Source organism: Martes martes, assembly GCF_963455335.1.
Source record: "Martes martes genome assembly, chromosome: 18".
Lineage (NCBI taxonomy): Eukaryota > Metazoa > Chordata > Mammalia > Carnivora > Mustelidae > Martes > Martes martes.
The window spans coordinates 39,823,633-39,840,499 of NC_137906.1; the positions used below are offsets into that span (position 1 = coordinate 39,823,633).

Genomic DNA, 16,867 nt, shown 5'->3' on the forward strand with positions numbered 1-16,867 from the left:
CCGGCCCACGCACCTCCTCGGCCTGCTTGCGCAGCGCCTTCTCCCGCTCGTACTGGGTGAGCAGCTGCTCGTTGTCCTCGCGCAGCAGCTCCAGCTCCACCTCGTGCTCCTGGTTCTCGCTGAGCACCGAGTCCAGGTTCTCCAGCACGTTGACCACCAGCGGCATGAGCTCCTTGACCACCTCCTCGTCGTAGCAGTGGATGAGGCGCTCGAACTCGCGGTAGATGGAGCCCGCCAGGCCCGACACCCGCTCCGACATCACCGAGCCGGAGCAGTAGTCGTCCTGGTACACCACCACGCCGCCGCCCTCGTCCATCTGGATCTCCATCATCGCGGCCACCGCCGCCGCCAGCGCGGCCCGCTGTCCGCCGGCGCGCGCGCCCGCCCCGGCCGCCCGTAGTCCGCAGGCCGCGGCCCGTCGCCTCCGCCGCCGCCGCCGCCGCTGTCGCCTCGGGGCTCGGGCGCCGCCGCCGCCGCCGCCGCCGCCGCCGCTGCTGATGCTGCTGCTGCTGCCGCCGCCGCTGCTGCTGCTGCTGCCGCCGCCGGCGACGCTGCGCCCGTCAGTCAGCGGCCGGAAGTGCTGCTGCCCGGAAGTCCCGCCCGAGACCCGCGCCGCCGCGCCGCTAGGGGTCGCGCGGCCCGTGACGTAGCGGTAGGTCGCCCCCGAGACGGAAGGTCGGCCGAGCGGGGCCGCGGGCACTTCCGGTCCGGCGCGTCGCCGACGCTGCCCACGGGCGCGCGTCGCCCTCCGCGGGTTCGCCCAGCTCCCCGGTGACCTGGCGCGTGTCCCAGGAGCACGGGGACGCGGCCGCCACGCCGCAGAGGCTGTCGCGGCCGCCCGTCCGGCCCGCCCGCCCCCCGGGGAGCCCCGGTGTCCTCGCCCCCCGTGCCACCGGCCGCCGGGTGTTCGTCCGCAGTGGCTGTTGGCGCGTGCGTCCCGGTGGACGCCGCTGTGCGTCTCGACAGGCTGCGCGTTCGCTCGCTCGCCGCCGCCGCCGGGACTCTGCGGCCCCGGCGGGTGTGGCCGGGCCGTCCGCTCGCGGGCTGCTGTGGCGCCCGCCGCCCCGCCCCTCCTTCGCATCTAGGGTCCCCTGGAACTTGCTGGAAGGACGTGGAGGCCTGAATGCGGAGTTGCTCCCGACGGACTCGCGTTCTTTCACCGGCATCTGAGGACAGCCTCGGCCGCGGGCCGCCCCGAGAGCGCCCAACGAAAGGCTCCGAGGTCGGGCCATCCTGACGCGCTCGCGCGAGGTCCGTGAGCTCTCCCGCAGACGATGCCCTGAGTACGGCGACCGGGTTCGTCCTGCGGGTGGGTGCACGGCCTCTCCGTTAGGGAGGACACGGAGCTTTCGCCCCCGATTCAGATCGTGTGGATTTGGCCGCTGGCTAGGTGACTCGGTCATGCCAAGTGTCACTTCCGATCGGAGCCTAGACATGTTAGCGACCTGCTGGGAAGTGCAGGAGCACGAAAGAGCTGATCCATGAAAGGGACTTGGCACAGCCCTAGTCAGTCGTAAGCACACAAGGCAGGATGACTAGGTTTACTCTCAAAACGAGGAGCCGGGACAGACAGGTGTGTTGGTTCTCCCTGCTAAGTTACAAAGAAAGCTTACGAGTGTTTCGGGCTCATGTTTAAGACCTGCCTTAGGCCTTTTCTCAGACACGACCCCTTTGGATCCCGAAGTGCCAGCTATATTCAGCAGCCCCCACCGTGAGAGGCCAACTGACGTCGCCACCAACTTTATTGCTTTTTATTACTAGCGTAATTGGGCACGTTTACTTGAAATTGGCTAAAACAAAAGGAAATTTTAACAAGATGATAACACTGAATAATTCCTGAGGCTTACTGACGGGTGCAGCGGGTGCACCCGAAACTCTGGCAACCTGTTAGAACTTGCTTTAAAAAGAGACTGGCGGGGCGTGCCTGGGTGGCTCAGTGGGTTAAAGCCTCTGCCTTCGCCCCAGGTCATGATGTCAGGGTCCTGGGATCAAGTCCTGCATCGGGCTCCCTGTTCAGCGGGGAGGCTGCTTCCCTCTCTCTCTCTGCCTGCTTGTGATCCGTGTCTGTCAAACAAATAAAATCTTTTTTAAAAAATGCTGTTATATATTTTTTTAAAATAGACTTGCTTTCAGATTTGTTAGGTAATTGGAGATACAAATTTTCTTCTCACTACAAGACCCTAAAATGTAAGGTGAGAACACAGGTCTCAAACGTTTCACTTTAGCCCGTCAGCGGACAGAGCACTGGGCTTCCAGGAGCGCACTCACTGAGATGAGCGCTGGGTAACGTATGGAAATGTGGAATCCTGTACTGGACACCTGAAACAAATAGCACACTGTATGCTAACTGACTGGAATTTAAACAAAAACTTCTTTTAAAAGATCTAATTTAACTTGCTAGAGTCATCTAGGTCCCTGTAACATGCCTCTCTCAGTTCTTCCTACGCTGAATTTTGGTGTCACTTCGTAGTCACACATAAAACAGGAATGTTTCGTTCATGACCTCCGAGAATAACAAGGATCAAGGATATCAAGTGAGGAAATGAGCTGGACCACACGGGAGGAATACACCCCCTCACCGGGTTTGGAAAGTAATAGGAACAAGTTATGCTGTTGCAAGAGCCAGTCCGTTTCTGGAGGAAGCAGAGGATATCAAAGGGCAGCCTTTTCACTGCCGCTGGCTCCCTCACTGTAACCAGCGTGCAGCTACTTTGCTCTCGGACCTGAGAGGTGGCCACTGCCTAGCCCCTGGAGGCAAACGGGTTGGGACTCTGCTGGCCTATGGCTGGAGCAGCTCCTGCAAACCGGGGGTGTGATGTTGCCAGTGTTGTTGGGCCCAGGTCCTGAGACAGGCTCTGTACTCAAACATGTTTTCAGATAACAAATGAAGACGGAGTCAGGTAGTGTAGGTCAGGTGTTTGTTTGTTTTTTAATTAATTTATTAGAGAAAGTGTGCATGTGTGAGCAGAGGGAGGGGGAGGGAGAGAATGTCTGGCAGACTCCCTGCTGAGCGTGGAACCTGACACGGGGCTCAATCCCAGACCCCAAGATCCTGACCTAAGCCGAGATCAAAAGTTGGAAGCTTAACCACCCAAGTGCCCCTATCAGTTTCTTTCTGACGTGCTGTTCTGGTGTTGGCCCTGGGCCAGCAGGAAGAACGCTGTGCAGCCTGTGAGGCGGTGTGTGTATGTCTCTAAGCAGGTAGTCTGAGCGGTTTCATCATCTTAGATCCACACAATGCATACAGATTCTGTCTGCTTTTAGGACATACGAAAATCCCTAACATATGAGGAAAAGATCCTCAATCTGTGCTTTCTGTACAGGATTTTAGCCTACAGGCAAACCAGAAGCTGAGCACCCCGTCTACTCATTACCAGGCTTGTTACTGGAGTTTCAAAGCCCACTCAGATGCAAGTTCAATACCTTCAGTTCCCGTACAAATGGTGTAGGAGAAGAACACTGGCGTATTCCTGCTCATTCGACACAAAGCTAAGTCTTCGGTTTCCAAGTTTAAAAACCTTAAATCTGTAATCTTTGAGAAGGAGATTAGTTTGGGTATCTTCTGGCTAAATGGAGGGGAAAAAAAAAAGGCAGACCCATTCAGAGAAAAGCTGTAAGGAAGCAGCAGGGCTCAGGCCCTGTGGAGAACGGATGTTGAGGAAAACACACGCGGACATGCATACAAAGAACCGACAAAGACCTCGAGTACATGATTGCTAAGTTTAATTCAACGGTTATACCCAATCCTGCCTTGTAAAAACAACAAAATGCCCCTATCAAAACTATATTGTGATGTGAGTACAGGCTTGTTTTTGATACAGCTCTAGAAAAAAGTTGGCACCAAATGCACATAAAAAAAGTTTTAAGGCTTAATAAAAATACAGACTAATAATTTCAAAATGCAGCTTAGAGGTTGAGAACAGAATGCTAGGTTAATAAATTTCCAAACACAGGCAGTCCCCGATGTATAGAGCATTTTCCAAATATAAATGGCCACTTCCATCAGGCTCACAGGGGCAGAAAGTCCTCTCCCGCTTCTCTCAATGACCAGACTACCAGGCACTCTAAACCCAGTTCTGCGGCCCCAGGGAGGGAAGGCTGGGGAGAGGAGGGAGGGCATCTCTGCACCGTGTAGAGGCTTCTGCTATCGTCGTTCTCTGCCTCCATCCCCACCACTGCTCCCCATCCACACCCACGACCCTGCTGGTGGACAGGACTAGGTGGACAGCGAGGGCAGGGCCACTGCCACAGGGCCTGGCAGTACGATGTCAGGGCTCCTTGCAAGCCAATCCAGCATCCAGAGATCATTTTCTTGCGTATTAAAAACGACAAAAAACATAGTCATAAGTGGTAGTTTGTTTCTATCATGAGAATGTTGCATTGTTAAGCAAAAGTTAGTGTGTTTGGGCTTAAACCCTAACTACCATTTATGAGATTTCCTAATGGGGGAAAAATGCTCTGAATTCCAAACAACTTTCCTCTAAGTGGCCATTTGAAGGGTGGAGACAGGAAGTACTTGAGAGAGTCACATGGAAAGTTTCTAGCCTCCCGAGTGAACAGGGCAGTTGGAAGGGGGTAAACAAAGGGTCTTTGGTTGACAAAGCCATGTGCAGGTCCCCCAGCGTGCCCGGTGTAAGAGGCGGAGCTCGGCAGGGAGCTCCCGCAGGCACTTAAGTGTCTAGGCCACGGTGGGCGCGTGGAAACACAGTGGTGTGGCTTTTCTCCATTTCCGTCGTGATGCAGTATCTTCAGCACCCAGCGGTAGCTTGGGAGGCACTCACACCAGGACGTACCCCCACCCAAAGCCTGTCCTCTTATTAACTGTTGGTCCAACACGATGAGGTGTGAGACTGAGACTGCTGCCCTGTAGGGTCTAATGGGGAGAAACTTTGCCTGCTGGGACCGAGACACTCTGGCCAGCCCATTATCTCTGCCAACAAGCATCACGGAATCAGCCTGTTGAGCCTTCAATGTCAAACTAGTCAATTTTCTGGACCAAGGTCTCCAGGCTCCTTCTGGAAACTGAGTATGGTCCAGAGGTTCTGCAAAGCTTTATAAAGAGCAGGCAGGCAAAGTTTCTTCCTCTTGGTTGTACCTGAGCCAACTGCCTTTTTCCTAGAAAGGTGTCGGAAACAGGGCAGAGTCAGCAGTCACTTACGTAAAGCTGGTGTTTTAGAAAAGCTCTTCAGATATTTTTAACGATTCGAACCGAAGAACCCAAGGTTCTGAAGCACCTCTTCTTCCGCCGACAGGAGTGACGACACATGAAGGGTCTCAGTCACCCCGCCGCCTGGATGACGCATGAGGCCAGTTCGACAGATGCGGGTGGGGGGGGTTGCCCACGGGGAGAACTGCGGCTCGACAAGGGAGCCAGCTGCAGCCCTGGACACAGGCGCAGGCCTCGAGGGAGGCCGCTGAGGAAAAGCGGGAACAATTCACAGCAAAACCAGCCTGGGTGTAAAAGGCAGAGGTTCCTACATAAGATCTGGCCAAGGTTTTAGACGGCAGAAATGAAGCACCTCAGAGATCAGAGCACAAAACCTTACTGTAAAGCATGAGACTGAGAGCAACTTTTTGGTTTTGGCTGACAGCTGCCAAGGGCCAGCGGCCGAGGTGGCTCAAGCAGTGTGCAGAGCAACACACTGGGGCTGACTGGAAAGGAGGCAGCGGGGCCCGCAGAGGCTGTCCCGGGGACGGAAGCTGTCCCACAGTGAAAGGGGTGAGGACCCGAGGGGCCAGAGACCCCCGACCCCAGCAGTAGTGTCTCGGCCTGTGCCCCGCTCCTCCGTCCTACAGCAACGCGCAGGTCGTTTCTTATTTTCTTGCCGAGGCTTGAAACGGAAACTGCTGCTGTGTTAGTGATGCCCGGCCCCCGTCGGCCAGCCCCACCCCACCAGGCCTCACCGTGGCCTTGCACCACCTGCCCCACGCCCCTCGCAGGGTACCGTCCCATCTGCAGTTCCAAGTGAGTCCCGTGTTATCCCCACCAGGCCAGGTCTTGGCAGCCCGCGAGATGAGGCCCCCCGGCTCTGCGACGGTGGTGGGGCCCGCGCAGCGGCTTCAGGGGCACAGCAGACCCTCTCCCCACCCGGCTCCTTTGGGCTAAAAGAAACTACAGTATTTGAAATCCTATCTCTTGGGGTCCTCGTCTGGCTACGGGTGAATCAGCAGCCCCTCTTAGTAGAAGGAGATACTGGATTTGCCTCCAGGCGGGTTGAGGACTTTGTTGTGAGAGCGCGGCCGCGGGCCCAACCTGGGCTCATGGCTGTCCCCCGTGGGCATGGGCACCGGCTGTGGGGCGCAGCCCGCTTCTCCAGGGCCTCCCTTCTCACCCGCCTCTTCTCTGGACGATGTGCTTGTTGCGGCTGCGGGACAAAGTCGGCATGCCATCCCGTTACAGGCCACCCACGGACCAAACCGGCACGCTGCGCATACAGTCTGTGGCCCAGAGCGGCCAGCAACAAGGCCACCCCGTGATGGGAAAAGAGGAGCGCACAGAGCCAGGCCTCCACCTCGTCCCAAGGAGACTGAATGGCAGAGACCGTTCCTGAACTGGGGACAACGCTGGGGCTTCATACTAGAAACTCCTTGATAAATTCCTAATAAACCGATTATCCTACACACCTGAGGGACCCCACTCCTTTTTCTTCCACCTCAAGAATCAGTAACAAAACCTCTCAACTTGAACATGACAAGGAAGAGAAGGAGCTTGTCTCAACTGGGGGCCTAACAAGGCAAGGCAAGGCCTGCCGACGCTCCTCGGACTTCTAGATGAACGAGTGTCTCCGTTAGGGACCGAGGGAGTGGTGACCACAGCACAGCCAGCTAGGACAGCGAGGCGGGGCTCAGAGTCTGACGCCCGCACCCCACGCCCCAGGGACAGCTCTCCGACGGCGTGCAGGCCTCACGGTCTCTCTCCTCACCCAGCACCTCTACTGCTCTCCCTCTGCTCCCCCCACTTCTGCATCAGTGCTGCCTGGGCTACCGCTGGCCACAAATTCATTCATGGCTCCAGATCCCTGCGCTTTACTACCTGAGATCAGGTTCTAGAAGGCTGTCCCCGGTCGCGGCCTAGGCTGACCACCAATGCCGAGTGAAGAAAGGCTGGTGGTGACCACTTGGGAAGTTTTCACCCAAAATAACAGCCTACTTCTCTGGCCTTCAACTACTACACATCCTCTTGGTAACAAACAGGACCTCGCCTGTTTCTGTCAGCAGGCCTGGGAGAGGCACGGAATAGTCCCTCTCATCCTCTGGGGGCGCGGCGGCAACCCTCCCACAGCACGGCGCTCGAGGGAAGGCACAGAGAGCAGCAGCTCACCTTTAGGGCCCGATCTGGGGTCTTCTCCTTCACATAAGAACACGTGGTCCTGCAATGAGGCAAAACCCCAGGTCAGTAGGTGATTCACACATTTTACCCCCATTCGAAAGGATGATGAAACTCAGGGCACAAATGGGCTTGTTTCCATCTATGGTGGAGAGTTTCACCCACGAGCGAAGCGGAGGGAGCAGTGCCACGAGGCCCCCGCAGCCCGCCCCCGCAGCCGTGACGAGAGCTCGCCACCATCCAGACCTCAGCCACACACTTCCCACCACAGTCCCTCCGCCCCTTGGGCAGTCCGTAAAGCAAATCTCAGTATTTCGATTACCCACAAATATCCAATTTAAAAATGTCCTTTAGGGGTGCTTGGGGGCCAGGGGCGGCTCAGACAGTTATGTGTCCAATTCTCGATTTTGGCTCAGGTCATGTTCCCAGCACTACACTGCGTGGACTGGAACTTTACAGTGAGTTCTGAGACTGGGAAGTGAGTTTTCCAACCGTGTTATTCACTGTTAACATGTCTGGCTAGTCACGATTCCCTGAGGATTTTAGGATAGTCTTTCCACTTAAAAAAAAAAATTAAAACCAAAACAAACCAAACACTATGGTAGGCACTTTGATAGGGACTGTATTCTTCCCCCCGCTTTTTTAGGGGGGGGCGGGGAGGGAGGAGCAGACAGAGGATCCCACGCAGACCCCTTGCTGAGCACAGAGCCTGATGCGGGGCTCAATCTCACAAACCTGAGATCACGGCCCGAGCCAAAACGAAGAGCTGGACACCCGACTGCGCGGCCCAGGCTCTGACAGGGACGGGATCATTTAAACCTCTTCCCAGTGGCCAGGACTACGGACTGCCCTCTAGTGCCTGCTGTGTGCAGTCCTCTACTTCCTGTGACCAGACCGACCCTGTGGTGTCAGTTAACGGACAGCTGGTCTGATGCGGACCTGACTTTCTGACCAGAATTTGAAGGTGGGCTGTGATGTTCTGTAAGGACCTGCATTTCTGGCTGTCTCTTGTGATGGTAGCCACTGACGCTCATTGCTGAGCTCCAGGATTTTATCATGAGTCACCACAACGGTGACATCAGCATTCCGTTACTCCTTCATTTCTGGCTGAGCACCCTCGTAACAGGACAACTCCCTCAGCAGCAGCAGCGCCCCGGGATGCGACTCCTGCGGAGATGCCGTCCTCCGCTCCAAGCCACAAATCAGACTTTCAGAAGTGTTATCACGAACCCCAAAACTCTAAATACTGGCTGAATTTTAATCCAATGCAATTACCATGCTTACTGATGACAACTAAAAATACGGAAATTTTAGGAGATGTTCAATTCTATGAAGAGCCGCACGGCCCCCGGGGCAGAGGAGAGCAGCAGCCCGTCGGCAGGGGGCAGTCGCCTCCACCGGCACGCGGAGGCCAGCGTCCCCAGGCTTGCCTCATCGCGACACGGGAGTGGGTTTCTGCGCTGACTCAGGGGAGCCGTGAAACCCCGTGACTAAGGACCGCGCTTGGCAGAACCACGTCACCCGCTCCGCCTGGTCCTGGTAACGCACTGTAGCCGCCTCACAGCCGCAGCAAGGAGCCCTTGGCTCAATTTTTGTCTCTCTTACTTCCACGTCTGCTCGCTGAACGTAGCCCATACCTTGGGTTTGTTTGGGTGTGCCAGGGGAGAAGTGGCAGCAACTGGGGACCCAAAAATGTCACTGGTCTTCCCGCCAGGTGGGTTCAGACGCTGTCGAGTGTGCACAGGCGTGGATTCGTCGAAGATGCCGCTTCCCTTCCCCCCTGCAGAAACAGTTCCGTGACGGTGAGCACCCACGACAGCCCCCCCCCGCGCCACCCGCCGCCTTCATGACTTCAGAGACTCCCCTTGCAGGGACGCCCCAGTGCCAGTCCCTGGTTCGGGCCCCCAGGGAGGGGGGACCAGGCTGGTGAGCCGTACATCAACATCAACCCGTTTATCGGGGGCCTGCTGGGACCTTCATTTTTGGAAGCTGACCTCGGCGGGCCTCTAGCATTTCCCACTTGGGACTTCCTTAACCTTGAACTTGTGTTGTCCTGTTAAAGAATCTTTTTCCTTAAATCCACGGAAAGTTCTTTATGTTAAAAGCAAAGAGCTGTTGCATTTTTAGACCAAATACGTAAGAAACGAATTCAACAACATGCCATATTCAAGGCAAACCTGTAATCTGGAAAATAACACCTATTAGTCATTCTGCTGACCTCATTCTGGCCGCAACCACCAGTGACAACTAGACATGTCAGCAAATCACAGACACGTGACATCCTACAACGAAACTCTAAGTGATCTGATGAGCCATAATGGAAATACGCATCGAACATGTAACTTCTCATAAGCTGATGAGTCCGGCCAGACAGCAGAGTCAACGCCCAAACGCCTCCGTTAAGCAGAAGGACGGCCGCCACACAGCCCGGCTGGCGTCTCTTCACTCGGCAAACGCCAGCACCTTTCTGCGGAGAGCTGTGCTAGCGGAGGTGGGCCACCGGCCGCGGCCCCGGGCACCAAGGACTTGCAATCTCAGGAGGAGAAAGGAGGAGCGCTCCACTAGCCGGCTAGATGACCACTCAGATGAGTTGGCCTTTCTGTGCCCTCAGAGGCTCAGCTGCAGAAAGGGCAGAACGAAAGGACCTGAGAGGCAGGTCCGGAGCTCATGCATCAGATGGTCAGAATGAGGCCAGGGACACGAACACTCAATGCACGTGAAGTGGGTAGAGCGGTGCCCGGCAGGGTCAGCCCTCAGGGATGCTGCTGGGCTGCCGTCAGCAAGAGTATCTCCACCACCAAGGGGGCAGAACTCCGGCTTCAGCTCACCCCAGACACCGCTGTTTCTGGCTGTGCTACAAAGGCTTAAGTAAATTCTCTTTAAAAGGTGCATTCAGTTTTTTAAAAAGTGGAAGATAAAAGTAACTCAATTTGAAGTTTTTGGTTAAAGACACTGCTCATCAAAAAAATTTATTATTATTTTTTTAAGATTTTATTTATTTATTTGACAGAGAGAGAGAGAGATATCACAGGTAGGCAGAGCAGCAGGCAGAGAGAGAGGGAAGCAGGCTCCCCACTGAGCAGAGAGCCCGATGCGGGACTCGATCCCAGGACCCTGAGATCATGACCTGAGCCGAAGGCAGAGGCTTAACCCATTGAGCCACCCAGGTGCCCCCAAAAATTATTTTTAAATTATAAAAAATAACACGAAAGTTCCTCAGACTTAATAGTCACAGATAACAGAGAAGCCAAGGACCCTGGTAACCGGCACCTGGAGCGCACAGAGCATGACGGGCTCCCAGAACCCTGGGTGTCCTCCCCACACCCCAGGTCACCGGACGCCTGCACTTCCTGCAGACCACGGACTTGTTATCGTCGGTACATTTTTACTGTGTATGTTCAACTCCAAACAGCGCAGTTCTGTTTCTGTACGTTACATAAAGGACCCTGCATGTCTGCTAGTCGACATTTTGCCTGGAAGATGAACTCAGGTTTGGAGAAGGAAAATGTGCTGAATTTAGTCATAAGTAAATTCAAGATAGGCTTTTTTTTTTAAATTATTTCCTAGGGAGAGACAGTGACAGAGAGCGAGCGCGCGAGCGCACACAAGCAGGAAGGGCAGGTGCACAGGCAGAAAGCCACCCTGACTGCACGCCGAGTGCAGAGCCCAACGACCTGAGCCGAAATCAAGGGTCAGACGCTTGACTGACTGAGCCCCCCAGGCGCCCCCTAAGATATGCTTTTATAAGAACCAAACTGCAGAAGACAGACACCGTGCTGGCAGAGTGGGCAGCGAGCATGGCACACGCGGTGGGGTGCGCCGGGCCCCTCCCATGAGCGGCTGGAAGCATCTACCGGGATTTTCAACTGCCCCAGCAGCTCCATTTCAAAAAACTTACCCAACGGATTTTTCAGGTTGAGTTTATAGCATGAGCTCTGGGATCGAAGGGCCACTGGTGCCACTGGCTAGGACTGAGTTCCGGGGGTGGCAGTGACCCTCCCCGAGCCTGTTTTCCTCTCTGTCCAGGGGCGCCCCCACACCCACCTCCTGGGGTGGAGAGGCAGCCAAACGAAAACATGGAAAGCACTGAGCACAGTCCCTGGCAAATGCGGAACTGTCCACACGTCTCCAGCACTAGGGTTAGAGCAGCGAGAACAATCTGGAAGATGTGAGCCAGGCAGCCAGCAGAGCCCGCTCAAGAAGGGTAAACAAACACTGTGGGGGCACCTGGGTGGCTCAGTGGGTTAAAGCCTCTGCCTTCGGCCAAGTCATGATTCCAGGGTCCTGGGATCAAGCCCCGCATCGGGCTCTCTGCTCATTGGGGAGCCTTCTTCCCCCCCCTCTCTCTCTGCCTGCCTCTCTGCCTACTTGTGGTCTCTGTCAAATAAATAATGAAATTTATTAAAAAAAAAAAAAAAAAGAGAGAGACACTGAGTATGACAACCCTTGGAGAATGCTCAGTGACGATCACGGGTTCAGTCTCGCCCCCCATGGCCATCCTGGACCCGTTTCTCAATCAGGCCTTCTCATCAGAGGGCAGGGGGCACACTGGGAGCTTTCCCTTTCAGCCGTCCCTTGAGAATTCATCACAGACTGTTTGCCAAGAGCACTTGCCAGGACAGAAAACAGACCCCAAAGACAAAACAGCTGCAGAAGCAGGAACCCGGCACAGGGAGTGAGTTCAGCGGCTGTCGCCGCATCTTGTGACCATGCACCACAGAGAGGCTCTCTATCTCTCGGTCAAGAGGGGCCCAGGCTGCTGGCTGGAGAACCAGAGGCCGAGGGTCCGCAGAGTGGCAGTGCCCCAAGCTGCCACACTCTCCAGGGAACCCGACCCCCCCCAGGGGCAGCTCTGGACACACAGAGCCAGCAGCCAGCCGGTACAGAGCTGACACATGGTGGCTATCCTGTTGTCGCTGATACAAAGGGTGTGTGGCACTGACCGCACCGGCCCCACACCTGTAAACTGGACGCGACAAGGGTGTTCCTCACTTTTAAGAACCACCTGCTTCTACTGTATCCCAAACTTTAACCCTCCACCCACCCAAACAACCAAACCCCAAACTAGCTTTTGAACCTACTGCTTTTGCTACCCTGGGTTAGGTCCCTGGCACAGGGCAGGAGCCTCGCTAGCTTCGGCTCTGCGGGACTGATCTGCTGGAAATACAAAGTCCTGTGTCGGGCCTCTCACAACCTTGTCTTCCTTGGGGACACAGGACAGGGAGAGCTCCTTGGCGAACTATCCCCATACGGTCAGTCACTCAACTGGGGAGCCTACCGGCCGAGAAAGAGACTTTTCTAAGATTGTTTCCCACTGTGACTACTGAAAAGGGGGACCAGCACTGAAGAAGTACGTCGACGGGGTCCTCCTTCAGAGTTCTGATCCCGGTGCCAATCGGAGTCAGAGGAACCTCCCTCTGAAGAATGTCTAAAAGCACAACTTGCACACAATCTCTGGCACTGTGAGGACCCAATGGAGAACTGGGAGGGCATCCCTGGTGGGAACCAGAATCCCAGCATCCGCCCCTGTGACCTCAGTGCCTGGACTCAGCCACGGTCTGGTGGCAGAGAAAGAGGATTCAAGAATGACTGAGCTGGGGCGCCTGGGTGGCTCAGAGGGTTAAGCCTCTGCCTTCAGCTCAGGTCATGGTCTCAGGGTCCTGGGATCAAGTCCTGCATCGGGCTTTCTGCTCAGCGGGGAGCCTGCTTCCTCCCCCCTCCCCCCCCCACTTGTGATCTCTGTCTGTCAAATAAATAAGATCTTTAAAAAAAAAAGAATGACTGAACTGGGAACGCCTGTGGGACTCAGCCAGTGAAGCCGCTGCCTTGGGCTCAGGTCATGATCTCAGGGTCCTGGGATCGAGCTCTGTGTCGGGCTCCACACTCAGCCAGGAGTCTGCTTCTCCCTCTCCCTCTGCCGCTCCTAATTGTGCACACTCTAATAAATGAAATTTTAAAAAACTTGGGGTGCCTGGTTGGCTCAGTGGGTTAAGCCTCTGCCTTCGGCTCAGGTCATGATCCCGGGATCCTGGGATCGAGCCCCGCATCGGGCTCTCTGCTCAGTGGGGAGCCTGCTTCCTCCTCTCTCTCTGCCTGCCTCTCTGCCTACTTGTGATCTCTGTCAAATAAATAAATAAAATCTTTAAAAATATATATAAAAAGCAAACAAACAAGAAAATAAACAAAACAAAACCGTCCTTACATTCTAGAACTCTGACAGCAAGGGATAACCTGTACCAGAAAACATTTGAAAGGGCTGACATGAAGAAATTAAAAAAACGTTATCAGAAGAAGAGCAGAAAGCACAACAGGCAGAGGCCAAAGGACTGAAGATTCACAAAGGCCCATACCTGGAGGGTTGGTCCTTTTAGGGATGTTCTGAGGCTCTTCAGTTGGTCCAAAAATATTCGATGCCATCCTATTGGGTCTGCTGGAAGGAGCAGCTTCTTCTGGACTTCCAAAAAGATTGCTGGCCTCTCCTCCCGGGGGCTTCATGGCCCTAAGAGCAGAGAGCACCCGAGACTCACAGATCGTCCTGATTCAGTGTGCATCCGTCTGATCTGGTCCCCTCTGCCCTGCGCCCTGGCCTCACCTACCCGCACGGCCCCTGAGCACCTGTTGCCAGAAGCTGGTGCCAGACCCCGTGCACAGAACCGTGGGTGACAGCAGGTTGTGCGCCGGAAGCAGCTTTATTTGCCGGGAAAGCCAGCGCCACAGGGGCGCTAGTGTTCCCATCAGTGATGCCACTAGCCCTGGGTCTTAGTGGAACCCCTAAGACCTCTGTGGAGAAACAATGCCCGTATCGAGTCTGGGGTCTCTGTCTGAGAAAGACAGTCTCACGGCAAAGGACGTAGCCAGAGTTGTTTGAAATGACCCAATGGTTAAGTTTGGGTGGTGGAAATGCAGTATTTATTACGTTATTCTGTGTACTTTTGCTTTACTGTACTTTGGAAACAAGGGAAGAAAAGCAGCACAGTGGCTCAGCTACCCAGGAAGGGACAGTGGCAACGGGATGGGCGGATGGGGTCATGCAGATCACACAGGCTGCCCCAACAGGGTCTCAAATAAGCGGACTGAGAATAAAGAGGTTATTCTGATAAAAACAGAACCCACAATGGCTCAGTGTGGCCTTCACCAGGCTCCCCATCAAGGGCACTTACCTCCAGGACACAAATTACAGAGGGAAGGTGGGAATACTAGAGAGCTCAGAACTGACAGCCTGGGGGGACGCGCTGAGTACAGCTACCTCGTTCTCTCGTCTACCCGCCAGCGTGTTCTAGTAGACAGTGAAGTACACAAGCGGAGCCAGAGGGCTCGTGACAAAGAAGAGCCACAGAGACAGCTCGAGGGGACGATGGCACCGGCAGGAGAACAAAAGCCACTCTCGCCTCCAGGTCCAAAGCCTCCCCCCCACCCCCTGCCCCAAGAGCTGGTGTCTGTTTCAGAAAAGATTTGGGGGATGGGTCAGACTTGGAGAGAAGCAGTAATGGAGAGAGACCCGGATAAATTCTTTACAGGTGCACAGTCTGCGGCGCAAAGGGACCACCTCCCATTGGGGATGGCCGAGGCACCACAAGTGGACAGTTCCAAGTCCCCTGAACATCCGATAACCCCTCGGCAAGAAAACAGAAGATGCGGGGCCTGGCGGTCTTCAGCCCCCACTTGACTCCGGCCTTCCACAGCCAAGTAAGATCGGAGGCCCCGCAAGGCCTGTCCAGCTCCTCGGGGCCTTTAAGATGGCTGCGGACACGCAAATCGTCTGGCCGATCCCAAGCAGAGGCTTCCGGTTTCATGCAATCACCCAACCGAGAAGAACGCTCTTCTTCCATGTCCTGAAAGGAAAAGTCCTCTCCTTCTCCTAATAGCGTCTCCAACACGGGCACCCCCGGAGAAGTGTAGTGCACCCCCCAACCCCCGACAGCAACCGCCCTGCAGGTCCAGGGGGTTTAACCAGGAACTGCCACATTCGCGGGGCCTCCGGGCCCAGGCTGTGGAACAAATGGGCTGAACCCAGGGACGCCAGGGAAGGAGAGCTGGGACGCGGCGTCCGGCCCCGGAGCGCGGGGATCTGGGTGCCCCAGAGCACTGCGGGTTCAACCTGTGGCTCCCATCGCTGCACACGGAGACGTGTGTGACTGCCACCGTTCGTGGTCTGATGACTAATTACTGAACACTGACCTGACTCACCCAGACTTACAGGGTTTTCAGCAAGTTCCTCCCCATGTTACCTACTGGAGGTGGTATTTATCTCAACAGCTGTCACATACACACCCTCTTCTACCGTTAGGGCAAGGCTGAGGGACAGAAGAGGATCGCGCAGTAATGAAAACTCATGGGCATCTACAACCCCCAAACTTGACAAGGCAAGGTGGCGACTGCGGGAGCCCGGAGCCAGGCCCCAGAGGACCCCGAGATTTGGGGAGCACGGCGCCCCGCTCTGGAGGCCCCGGGATTAGGGGAGCGCGGCGCCAGGCCCTAGGGGACCCCGAGATTAGGGGAGCGCGGCGCCAGGCCCTAGGGGACCCCGAGATTAGGGGAGCGCGGCGCCAGGCCCTAGGGGACCCCGAGATTAGGGGAGCGCGGTGCCAGGCCCGTGGGGAGGGCGGGATTAGGGGGGCGCGGCGCCAGTCTCCGGGAATCCCGGGATTAGGGGAGCGCGGCGCCAGGCCCTAGGGGACCCCGAGATTAGGGGACCCCGAGATTAGGGGAGCGCGGCGCCAGGCCCTAGGGGACCCCGAGATTAGGGGAGCACGGCGCCAGGCCCGGTGCGGAGGACGGGATTACGGGAGCGCGGCGCCAGGCTCCGGGAATCCCGGGATTAGGGGAGCGCGGCGCCCGGCCCTGGAGACCCCGGGACAGAGCCCAGGGCGGTCACCCCCACCCCCGCGGACCCGTCCCCCGCGCACCGGCGGTGGCGCGGCTACCGGAGGGCGCGGCCCCGCCCACCCCCACGGTCCCGGGCTCCCGGCGGCGGCCCCGCACACCGTTCGGCCAGCGTCTCCGGGTGAGGACACGAGGGGAACGCGGGCCCAGGAGGCGCAGCGCGGGCGGCGCGCCTCGGGCCTCCAGCCCACACCCCGCGGGGCACGGGAGCGCGTCCGGACCGAGCGCCCGCCTCTCGGAGCGGGACGCGGGGACCGCGGCTCTGTGAGGTCACCCGGCACCCGCACCCGCGCCCGCCACGTGGCCGCGCCCGCCACGCACCTGGAGCCGGCCCGGGCGCCCTCGCTCTCCGGGGCCTGAAACATGTCGTCCGCGGTGCAGCGCCTCCTCGACCGCCGCACCGTGGTTCCCGCCCGGCCCTACGCAGCGCGAGGCCCGCCCCCCCGCACCTATTGGACGCCGTCGACGCCAGTCACGCCGCCGCCGCCTATCGCAGCGCCGGGCCACGCCCCCGCCCACCGGGACAGAAGCCCCGCGAGGCTCGCGCCGCGCTCGCAGCCGATTGGTGACAGCAGATGCCGCTCAGGCCTCGGGCGCCGACATTGGGCAGCAGGGCTACGGGGTGGGCCCTGACCCCCCCGCGCAGGCGCAGGCCCG

General features: G+C 56.8%; 2 protein-coding genes across 6 annotated transcripts in view; both read right to left on the minus strand.

Moving 5' to 3' along the window:
- MAPK8IP3 (mitogen-activated protein kinase 8 interacting protein 3) overlaps nt 1–454 on the minus strand; it is a 45,870-nt gene extending 45,416 nt beyond the window's left edge. For 4 of the 5 annotated variants that reach the window (XM_080830964.1, XM_080830963.1, XM_080830962.1 and 1 more), the window contains exon 1: nt 14–454. In XM_080830964.1, coding sequence (XP_080687090.1) covers nt 14–331 — 318 coding nt within the window. In that variant the 5' untranslated portion in view covers nt 332–454. The remainder of the gene's footprint in view (nt 1–13) is intronic. The other variant, XM_080830965.1, reaches the window with a different exon arrangement.
- A 3,252-nt stretch (nt 455–3,706) lies between these two features.
- JPT2 (Jupiter microtubule associated homolog 2) lies at nt 3,707–16,617 on the minus strand. Its single transcript, XM_080829879.1, has 5 exons — nt 16,532–16,617; nt 13,678–13,826; nt 8,965–9,107; nt 7,322–7,370; nt 3,707–6,365 (listed from the first exon to the last, which is right to left on the minus strand). Exons 1-5 carry the CDS (start codon nt 16,573–16,575, stop codon nt 6,178–6,180), a joined length of 573 nt encoding a protein of 190 aa, XP_080686005.1. The 5' UTR covers nt 16,576–16,617; the 3' UTR covers nt 3,707–6,177.
- Nucleotides 16,618–16,867: the final 250 nt, after the last annotated feature.